Raw genomic sequence first — 11,853 nt, forward strand, 5'->3', positions numbered from 1 at the left:
TTGTTTTAGTTCATCCCCCCCCCCCCCCACACACACACACACACACCCACATCTACACACACACGCTCAGACCCACTCACATGCGTCAGCAAGTGAACCCTTGCTGACAGCTGACATTACAACAGTCAGTCATACAGAAGCAAGGCACAGTACGTGGGGGGTAGATGACTCAACCCAGGTGCTGTGTGTGCATGCTTCCTCAACAGAATATTCCCAAAGGTACTGCTGTTTTAAGATGTAAGTTGTTCTCATATTAAATTAAATCTTATTAGTTTCACTGAATGATTAATTTGTTTAATCCTGCATGAATCACAAATGATTCATCCTTCTTATACCAATTTCAAGCTCTATCATTCTGGAAAACAAAACTGACTATTTAGGCGGTGGTGAAGGGACTAATCTATTGTATATCCAATTACAGGTTTGGATGCCCATCTCTCCTGCATAATTACATTTTCCTCATGCTTAGACTCAATTAAGTGATTGTGTAGATCAGCTCCTCATTACACCAGAAAGCTTGTAAATTAAGAGCAGCAGAAAAAGACAATAATCCCAAAACTGAAAAGAGCTAATAATGCTGTTACTACAAATGACTCTTGTTTTAGAATGCAGCAGCTTGGAAGGGGACAATTTAATTAATAATGTCCAACATTCATTTCTGTATTAGCAACAAATTAATATTTTCCACTCTTAGGGGTCACACCGAGTGTTATAATATTGTGATATGCACACAACTATGCAAAGATCATGGAAGACTAACAAGACAAACTATAAACTACTTTAGCACCTTGGACAGGGCGCCAGTCTCTCACAGGGCTGCATGTCAAAAAACTGTCAAGGAAACAGTCTGACATTTTGGCATTATGCATTTAACATTTGCTGTACACAAATGTGGTGGAGTTTGGAGGTCAATTCCCAGCTTAGTTTCACTTTCCAGAGGGCACTTTGTAGGGCCAGAAATACACAGCAGCATAGTAAAGACACACTTAAACCACCAGCTAACAAAGTAATGAACATGTTAATCCAGAACAGAGCTGCTGGTTGATAAACCTAATCACATGTTAATAGGATATAATCAAAAATCCTACTGTAATTGAATCCATAAAACTGTTATTGAGTGATGCACTATGCAGATAATACCCAAGACATTTCACATGGAATAATAAGTGGGTACAGCACATGTAAATATGCTATGCCTGCATGCTGAGAAACTACTCAACTTTTTGGCCTCTGCTGCCATAATATACTGTTCCTACACCTTAGAGTACCATCTGTTCTGTGAAATTCATCACACAGTCTTATGACAGTGCTTCCATATGAGACAATACACCATGGTGACACCAGTAAACCAGTTCTCACACCTAGAGAGACAGAATAAGCCAAATGTGTCTGTTTCCAAGTCATCCGTAGGAAAGCAAAGACAATCAACGGGTGCATCTCACATATACAAACACATACAAGCATCAATATTTGCATATTTCTGCACAAAAATTCCTCTGATTTCAGATTAAACAAATGTTGTCCATAGGAAGAAAGTTGTGCACTGGTACACAAAGCTGAACAAGCACACACACACATGCACACAGTATTCTGTTTCAGAGTCAAGTTGAAGTGCTCTTTGATGATGACATGTCCATTTAAACAAGTTAATTTATCTTCACATCTCTGGCTGCCCTCTGTACTAAAGAAAGCTTGAAAATGAGATTGGCATTTAAAATGCAGCATAATTGACCACATCCATTCAGTGGTCAGACGTGCATATGTCATTACAGTGTCGATTAGGGGTTAAACCAATGTACCTATTGCCAATAACAAGCCTATAGGAAAAATGTATAGATGAAAACTCTGCTGCTCCTGATGGTGTCTCTACAGTGACCTATTTTACTGAAACATCTAGAGGATGTTTGCATTCTATTTATATGACAGGAAGCATAAATTACTAGTAGGGGCACAGGAAGCAGTGGGGATTAAGAAAACTGCAACAATAGCAAGGTTTCTTACCTCTCCTAAATGGGGAGTAGGGTTGAATCCGCACCGACTGCACACTGTCTTCTTGCATTCAGTGCAGAGGCTGTAGCTGGGCGTGTCTGTCGATCCATCATTCAGCTCCATGTTGCAAAGAGGGCAAGTTTCCTTGGTTGTTGAAGCAGGTGCAGGTTTGGCTGCTGGGGCCTTCTCATCCTGCTCCACAGAATTGGTTTGGGGGGTTTTTGTAGACTTAGCAGCTGGGGTGTCTGGAACAGAGCCTGAATCAGGACGAGACCCAGGTACAGAGAAAGTGGAGTCCGGTGGCAAGCCGGTGCCAGAATCTGGAGGGAAAACTGATAAGGTGTCTGGCGCCTTCTCGTCCTCTCCAGTAACAAGACTTGTGGCTGAGCTCAATAGGGATGAACCAAAGCTGAACATCTGAGAAGCAGCAGCAGGAGGTTTTGCTGATTCTGTCAAACCTCCAAAACCTCCAAACAACTTTCCAGCTACTGACTCTTCCTGCTTTGGTGCAGCTGACTTTGATGAATCCATCAAACTGCCAAACCCCCCAAACAGTTTCCCTCTAACAGAGTCAGCAGCTTGTGAAGTAGCTGCAGGAGGTTTAGTTACATCGGTCAGGCCTCCCAAAGTGATACCTCCTAATCCCCCAAAGAAGCTGGATTCCTGTTTGGCCTTAGCTGGAGACTGCTGAGGACTCGACTGAAGAGGGCGACTGGTCTTGGGATCAATTTTGGGGGATCCTGCCATTGAGGAGCCTGGGGAAAGTGGTCCTGGAGAAGCAGGACCTGGGGATTTCTGCCTAGGTGTGGTTGGCGGGGTTAACCCTTGCTCTGTGGTACTCTGCTGTTTTATCACCAGCTTGCCAGGAACCTGTTTCTGGGGTGAGGGTGGGGCCGAGTCTTGTTTGGGCTTTGTCACACCAGGGGGATCCATACCTCCCATTGCTCGCTGCATCTGGCAGTTCAGACACAGCCACTCTTTACCCTGTGCATAAAATAAAAGATGGGTGATTTGACTGGAACAAATTTCCACACTGTTGAGAGGAAAGACATCAATCACATATGTAATTACAGTATACATACACACAGGCAAGCACAACCAATTAAACCCCTAAAATAACCATTTTATTTAGGTTTAATCCTAAATAAAGACAAATTCAAAGACAAGTCCATTCATTAGTGTTTCAAATTATGTTAAATCCCCAGTCAAATTGCTTCCTCATTAATTCAAATCTGGCAATAGTTGCAGTACATAAATTCTGATTAGTCAAAAAAAAAGAGCACTGGACATTTATATCCAGACAATATTGACATTTTTTGCAAATATTTCATATTAAATGTTTGTTTCTAATGGAATTATAATAAAAAGTAATTATTTCTACATGTTTTTTTTCAACTAGGCAGTAAAACTGATGAACGTTTTCAATGGACTGTCAGCAGAAAGGCAAATACTGTTCATGTATTAATGCATTTTATTCACCCCTTTATCAATTTTACTGTTTGTTCAGCATTTCATTGTCTTTATTTTGACCATACAGTATATCTCAACACCTGCTCCACAAAGCCTGGCAGCACCACAGTGCTGTTTGTTTAGGGTTAGGATATCTCCTTGGTTTCCACTATGTACAGGCTGCAGCACTTAAAAGAGCACATGCTGACAGTTTGATCCCTATCTACAACAAAACAATGTGTGTTTTGTGCATAACTGTACTTATTTTGTATAATGTAAACAGAGATTAGGTCATTTTAATCACTCTAAAGCATTCACTAGAGCATTAAACTTGCAAAGATGTTACTTTGAATTGTAAATCAGAGAAAGTCTACTTCCTGAATTCATCAGTCTGCTGCAGAGCTTACACCCACTTTGATCTGTGGAGCAACAAATCTCAAATAGAAGCTCAAGCTGAATGAACCAGTCACTCTACTGTGCTGTAATCGTGGACTACCAGTGTTTACGGTCCATATGTGACTGGGCATCCTCACTGGCTGGCACACTATCTTCTTGTGGCCATGACATGAGTCACCTTGTTCAGTATTCTCTGGGTCCGTATGGTCCCTCTTTTCCTCAGATCTGACACTTTTATGAAATAGCCTTGGCTGAGCTAACAGGCCACCGTTAGACTGAACTATACAATAAAAATATGCAACTTAAGAAATTATTTGTTCTAATATGTATGCACATTGTGTTATTCACCATATGAAACAAACTGATCTCCAATATTTTCCATTTATTCTAATTCAATGTAAATTTTTTTTAACAATTTCCTCTGTGCTTGTATCACAGTTGCTTTATGATGTTTAAACTAAAAACTACATTACTGAGTTTTTAGTTTAAACAGTAAATACATTTTTACTGTGATATGTTTGCAGTGTAATGATGATGGAACAAAGTGACTGGATAATTAGATATTTCATAAACAGAAAATGTAATAATGAGTGACCTTTCCCAGCCTCTGCCATCAGTAATATGGATTGTCTTGTGTAAGATTAGATAAATGTCAGTATACCTGGCATAAACTGGAATTTTGTTTGACCACATATTCATCATCTGGAAAACTGACAGCATTTATATCAGTGTAACTCACTATGGGGCATTTTATCAAGTCATTATAAACTGATAAAATAAATTAATATAAAAATGAGAAAGCAATTAGTTTCTCACCGCTGAGTCTGGGAGGCTAAACCCACAGAGGCTGCAGACCTGGTTCTTGCAGTCTGTGCAGTTATTATAATTAGGTGGGTCCTCGGACCCAGTGTTTAGCTGGGTGGTCTTACACAGTGGACAGAGGCCACCTCCAGGCTTTCCAGCCCCCTGCTGAGCAGGAGGCCCTCCACTTCTAGCTGGCTCCCCTGAATGAGCCCCGGGGCCAGGTGGCCCTTGCTGCTTGGGTCCAGGCTTACCAGGTCCTTGTTGTGGGAGGCCACCTTTTTGTGGTGGAGGGCCTCCTTGTTTGGCACCTGGTCCTTGACCTAGTTTGGAGGCCTGCTGCCCTGGGGGTCTCTGGCCTAGTGGTCCCTGACCTTGCCTGGAGGCCTGCCCAGAGGGTCCTTGGATAGAAGAACCCTGACCTGACTTTGGTCCCTGCCCTGGGGGCCCTTGGCCTTGCCTGGGCCCCTGCCTTGAGGGCCCTTGCTCTGGTTTTGGCCCCTGCCCAGGGGGTCCCTGGCCCTGTTTCTGGAGCCCTCCCTGTTGTGGTCCCTTTGGAGCTGGCCCTTTTTCAGGGCTCTTGGCTGGTGGCTTTCCTCCCAGCTTGGATTCAGGTGCAGGTGTGTCTCCTTCCTCGTCATCCCCAAACAGTCCAAACTTGGGGATGCTGACAGCATCACTCATGGAGGATATGGATGAGGAGACAGAAGAAGTCATAGATGACATTGCACTGAGGGGGTTGGCCCCACTGAGAAAGCTGGAGCCAAACATGCCGGATGACTTGGGCTCTGGAACTTTTGGCTCCTGCCGGAATCTGGATTCAAAAAGGCTTAGGGATGAAGGGCTGCGACCCGGTGCTGGTTTGCCAGGCGGACCCTGGTTGAAGGCATCTACAGTACGGCTCTTACTGAGACCTGCGGGGCCTCTGGAGGCCCCTGCCTGCTGGGATCTGTGCTGGGCATCAGACTCTGAAGGCCTGGAAAACAGAAAATAGCATATAGTTGTTGTCAGCACTGTTGTTATTAACAAACAGTAGTCGTTTGTGTTTATTAGATTTTCTTTTACCACTTTCATTGAAGCATGCTTGAAGCAATGCCATATAGACTGCACACTAAAGGTGAAACAAAATAGTTTGTCTGTTCTAAAGTCTACTGCAACATTCTGGAAAATTTGAACAAATATCATGATTTTGTTTTTTTAATGCTCTGAATCCATTTGCCATTTTTCATCTTAAACAATACCTTTCAGGATATAAGCTAACTTGTCTTCCTCCATGATAGCATTATTGTGCTAATAATAAACATAACACTAGCCTTCAGGCCCTTTCAAAACATCAGTAAACACAGAATGTGATGCCAGCAGCCCTGGACAGGAAAGTGAATACCACTGAATGACATGGAGTGTAGATCACTGAGATAAAGAGGTGATGCTCAGCTCACTGGGGGTAAGCTGAGCCATCTGTGTTAAATCAGTCTGAGAGGCAACACACAACCGACACACACTGCAAGGTACAACCATGAAAGTCAATCGAGAAAATGCAAGAGTGGACCAATGAACTGATTAGTTATTGCATCGTAATGTATGTATGCAACATATATTGGTACTGCTTTTTAGGCTGATGATCTTTCTCTTAGTGTGTCTGAGATAAAAGCCCTTCACAGGCAGTAAAGTTTAAGTGCAATGAATACATCATTTGATTATCATTATTATTATTATTATTTTTGCAATGCGAAATGAGTAAATGCATTGCTTTACAATGGGAGTGCCTAGCAAACATGCCTGTCCCCCCTAGCAAACATTAGGAGTAGTGGTATTGCAATGGCCGCTGCTTCCCAATCCACTGCAGCATAGATTTCAGCACCACGGACAGCGACAGACTCATCTAGAGTGATGACTCAACACGAGAACGTAAAATCCAACTTTGAAATTAAAGTAGAAAAGAAAAAGAAAGAATGCAGAAGGAGGGACGTGTATGAGTGATGACATTAACGCTTCTGTTCTATTTATAGTCATATTAATATTGATGCACCCTTCCCCCATCTCAAGTTCAGATATGTTTTAAATAACAATTCTTCTCCAGTTGGGGGGCCAGTTACAAGTACCGCACATTATGTCATGTTATTTGATGCCTATTTTAACATAGCATATGCTCCACATAACTAACTAAAATCCTATTTGGCAATAATAGAGAACGAAGGCACAGCTGATGAAAGTTGGGAATTAGTTTTTTTTCCGGTGGTAAGGCGTCGTCCTGGTGTTTAAACAAATTCTGGACACGATAGATTTTCTTACCCAGCAGGCATTTCGAAAATTTCGCACAAATACTGGAGGTGTGTCTCTTACTCTGTGATCTCACAGAGACGCAAACCGCGGACAATGATGCAAAAGTCTGACCAATTCAAACTCATTTTTAGACATCAATTCTTAAAGAATGGTCGTTTGCTCAGTCGCTAAAACGAGTCTATGGCAGCCATATGAAAACAGCTTCAAAGCGGCAGCCAGTAGCCTACTATTACAGACATCATGGTGAGAAAACTGCAATCTTTCTGTGATGTTACTGAGCATTTATTACAGTGTGCTCCAAGAACGGATTCAATTCTTGGTGCGGTTGGGAGGCTTTAAATGGGCGTGAGCTGGCTCTCAGCATCCCCATAGCATCTTAGACGCTTTCCAAATGATGCTGCACACAAACGCAACACAACCACTCGCTCCTCTTTCACGTACTATCGTCTTTTGGGTATATTTGAAATAAATCATATAAAAAAAGATGGTAAGAAGCCCTGCCTTCGTAAAGCTGCTGCGCCTTCGGGCTCCCTGCCTTGTGCCTTTGACACCGTCGCATCGAGCTGCGTCCTCTTCTCCACGCTGAGTTCACTCGGGTTGACCGGAGTCCCATCGGAGACCTGGACAAAGCCGCCCTTCCCGTCCGGTGCCAGCCCCCCAGATAGACCAGACGGTGGCCCTTCGCCTCCCTCTAGGCTCGCTTCGTTCCCCATGATCGACCCCTCCCGTTCTCTGTATTTGGATCAATGCGCGATCCGAGCTCTCTACGCGTTTTTATCTCCAAAGTGTGCAACGAATACGGTGTTCCTCGGTGTCTCGGAGCATCTCGGATGATTTCTTTTCTGTGGTTACTTTGCCTCCGTGTCCTGCCTTTGCATCCTTCTCATTTCCCGTTGTTTTTCTGTGTCGTGCATCTTTGCAGCTGCTGCTACACCATAAATTTCTAATGCGCTTTTATTGGTGTAGCCAACCTATAGGCCACTGCATAATATAGATCCTGCAGTTAAAGGAAACTGGAAATCTTAATTCCAATATGAACAAGAAACCTCTCAAAGAATAGGCGACATAGGCGTAAAGTGTAATAGTAGGAGTCAAGTCTAAAAGGCTTCAGTTAAAGAATGTGGACGCGATTTGTGGTTCTGCTCCGCCACTCACCATTCAACACCCCAATGTAGCGTTTTAAAATGTTTATACTGAAGCCAACATTGGTGCACTTCCGTCCTTTTGATGTAACACTGGCTGTCTTTACGCATGTTCATATGCAGCCTCTACTCTCGTGCACACCGCGCATGTTCCGCCTCTGACAGGTGATCAGCAGACATCAGCGGAGGAAATTGTGTTTTTAAAGGGTCCTAACTCAGCTAAATGTGTTTGATATAATGGTGTAAAGGGTTCGAGCCTGAGCGAAACATAGAGGAAAGGTGGCTTCGTTGATGCTTTGATTTTACCCCTTTATTCTGGTTCTGATTTTAAAGTGCCAAGACCAGAGGAGACAGTTGGAAATACTGTTTGTAGGTCAAGTATCAGAGGTTCCAGCGAACTCATTGTGGAAGTTCATATAGTATGAAAACACACCCGACCTCTCTACATATAAAAACTCTTAGAGCTACTGTAATAGCCCAGGATTAGAACAATTCTTTTCAGCATCTGGACAAGATTCAGTTCACAGAGCAACAAAAACAGCCTGAGTACCCTGAACCAAAAATGCCATATGTCTAATTTTAGGAGAAATTGCTTCCATAAAATATTCAAAAAACACAAATAAGGGGCATTGAAGGGCTTTAGATATCTTATATGAATCATCTCTAATATGTTTCTTTTATATAAGCTGGCAGCTGGAGGGTGTCTTGTTTTATATCTAACTCTTCATTTTCTCAAATACATTGATTTGCAGTTGCTTTTTCTTTTTTCTTTATGCTAAGACAAGCTAAGCTAAACAAACCTTCACCTGGCTGTATACAGTTAACAGAGAAAGGTGAGTGCTGCCAGTCTTCTCAGCTAATTCTCAACAAGAAAGTGAAAAGGAGCATTATTCCTTTAATAAAGCAGGGTACAGTAAAATGGCCACATGGTGAAAATGCTGTTGACCTTGTTGGGTGATGCAGATGCAGGGTTCCAGTGTTCTTCCTTGATGTTTATGCTCATGCTCTTTTTTTCTACCCAACACACCACCTTCCTCATTTAGTTTCTTCTTTATATGCATACTTAGAGTCATATTTTCTTCATCCCTACCTCTTCCCCTTGGGCTTTGCTACTATATGTATGAAAATATTTTTTATTCCTTCCAGTCTCCTTCCTTGCTTGTCCCCTTATCTTTCTCACCTTTTTGTATGTGTAGGCGGAGGTGAGTTTGATTTCTGTCTTCAGCAATAAATGATGGGAGTGTTGCTCAGCTCCTTTCTTCCCACTGATCACTGAGGCATGGCATGACTGTCTGTACACTGTGAGGAAGCAACGTCTACATGCATCCTCTCTCTCTCTCTCTCTCTCTCTCTCTCTGTATCCTTCCCACATAGTCACTTTAACACACTAACTAAAGAATCCAGTCATGAAAAGCAAAACGCATTCACCCAGACAGACAGACGGACATGCAGACAGGCACACAACCCACACAACCCACACAGGTGTAAATACACAACATCAAATACAGACCTGGCAACAAGCACTCTCTGAAGCATGTGTAATACCAGCAGTTTCTACACACACACACACCTGCATACCATACACCAACAGTAGACTCCCAGTGCTATCAGGAGTTTATAGGTATATTTTTGTTATAAAAAACAAACAATATATCACTTAATCACATGTGTCCTGTCACTGATGAAGTATTCGGATGTTCTACTTAATTACACGAATGTACTAACACAACGATCTAAAAATATTACATTACAAGTGAAAGCCCTGCACTGTTCTTAATTAGAAGTGCAGAAGTATCAGCAAAGTGCAATGAAGGTATCAAAAGTACCAGCAGAAAAATGTCCCCTGTGACTGAGGTCTGTGAAATCCAAAGGGTTGGGAGATGATTCGTGAGGAGGGAAATGTGAGAACCTGAGTTCTGCTACAGTTCCTGACAGTTTTCTCTCTTTGGGCCTTGATATTCAAGTAAAACATCTGAAAGGTTTAGAAGGGAAATCACTCTTTGCTGTCAAAAGCTACATATACTAGATCAAAAAATAAACTTAAATAGCTATTTCTTAGTTACTTTCCACAACTGAAATTATATTTTGATCAACTCTTGTCGTGGATATTTACAGCATATGAGAGATATGTGACTTTGGACTGATGTAACTTGAGTCTGGTAACCAGATAATACTCACTCTGTGTTCATTAAATTTGTATGCTCAGATGGGGTATGAGATGCTAACAAAGGCAGTTCCTTTTGCTCTAGAGATGGGTGGCACTGCAAAATTCAAGTTTAAAGTACTAACAACAGCTTCTAAATACAGGAGGTTTACACAAGATATTTCACCAAAAGCACTTTAAGACTAGCAGCAACTGACCTTTTCCCCCTGTACTGTGGATGGTTAGACAAACAACAAGAACCTTCCCTAGACAGCTTTAACTCAATAATCAGCTCCTTTTTCAAGAAAGAAAGAACAAACAAGAGTTACATACCTTGACTTCAGTGAACTGTATATGTATCAGGTGGTGTCCTTGAAGTCATTGTGGGAAGAGATGAGACGACTCCGCACTGATGGTGTACTTGCAAAAGTGACGTTTGATTTCTGGTGTATCTGGACTGAATCTTCCTTAACCCTATAAGACCAGACCTCCAGACCAGTGAGAGACTGTAAAAGTACCTTTAAAGCCACAGAGGTTCCCCTCCTTTCCTTACTCTGTCTCACTAGCTGGTATCCACACATGCACTACAGGTAGGTGTGCTTGGGCGCACCCGCTGCCAACACACATACGTAGTCATGCAAATGCAGGCACTAGCACAGACAAAGACACACTCATGCACAGACATAAGAGGTCCCTCTAATCCTCTTTTCATCTGAGACATACTGCTCTGTACCATAAGCTGTTTTCTTGAACACAGTGCATGTAGTTCTGCCACTGTTAAGGATCAAGTTAACCCACTGCTAATCAACTGAAACAGCAAAACAAAGAAGCAGAAAAGGACTCTCAAATCAATTATTCATCCTTTGCCAAATTACATTCTACCCTCAAAATACTGTTCTTTCCTTTACAGTAGCCAGAGATGCCTCCAAGGCTGCGCTGAGAAGCCATGACACCACCATCTGTTGAGTCCTGTAAGCACAAACAAGGGGTGTGGATGACATGTGTGCAACATGATTGCTCTGCAGTATTTGAGCAGTAGTCCATATTTCTTTCTCACAGCATGTGCAGCTAAATACTGTGTGAATAATGTTCCTTGCTCCCTGAAGATGCACAGATGCATCTGATTTAGAGGCTGAACACAATGTGAGAGTTATATAAGTCCCATTGTTCCAAACAAATACACAGCTGCATAAATGCACTGGTGTAAGCTGAGTCGAAATGATGTATATGTGAACTAAACTGCCAAAAAGCTTTAATTTATGTCTGTTCGAGAGTTTGTGTGATGCAATGTATTAAATATCACCAAGGAGGTTGTTATGGTGTGTGAGTGAAGGGCATGGGAAGGAGAGTTTAACAGGTAATGAGACTGTTAATAGGATTTCCTGCTCACTGTGGAAGCTAATATACAGTATTCCAGTGGTTGATAGATGTGACAGCAGCCAACCAAAGGTGCTAGGGTAACAGTGAGGTCAAAAGGTTGAAAACCAATTGATGAACTAATAAAAAAAGTAAGTTTTTGGTGCTCTTTTTTGTTCTGTGAGTAAACCAGTCATTTTTATTGTCTGTTCAGTGGAGGCTGCTCCTGCTAAATAACAAGGTTTTATGCTGCATATTCTGCACAAACCGCTGCCAGAAATGGTTTAAAATGGC

General features: G+C 42.2%; 1 protein-coding gene across 1 annotated transcript in view; it reads right to left on the bottom strand.

Annotated features, from left to right (window-relative positions):
* pcloa (piccolo presynaptic cytomatrix protein a) overlaps window positions 1–7,848 on the bottom strand; it is a 66,073-nt gene extending 58,225 nt beyond the window's left edge. The window contains exons 1-3 of the mRNA XM_020599434.1: window positions 7,420–7,848; window positions 4,651–5,611; window positions 2,002–2,973 (exon numbers count right to left, since the gene is read on the bottom strand). Of these exons, the coding sequence (XP_020455090.1) occupies window positions 2,002–2,973; window positions 4,651–5,611; window positions 7,420–7,631 (2,145 nt within the window). The 5' untranslated portion in view covers window positions 7,632–7,848. The remainder of the gene's footprint in view (window positions 1–2,001; window positions 2,974–4,650; window positions 5,612–7,419) is intronic.
* Between the last annotated feature and the right edge of the window lie 4,005 nt (window positions 7,849–11,853).

This window comes from Monopterus albus, unplaced genomic scaffold (assembly GCF_001952655.1).
Source record: "Monopterus albus unplaced genomic scaffold, M_albus_1.0 scaffold41.1, whole genome shotgun sequence".
NCBI lineage: Eukaryota > Metazoa > Chordata > Actinopteri > Synbranchiformes > Synbranchidae > Monopterus > Monopterus albus.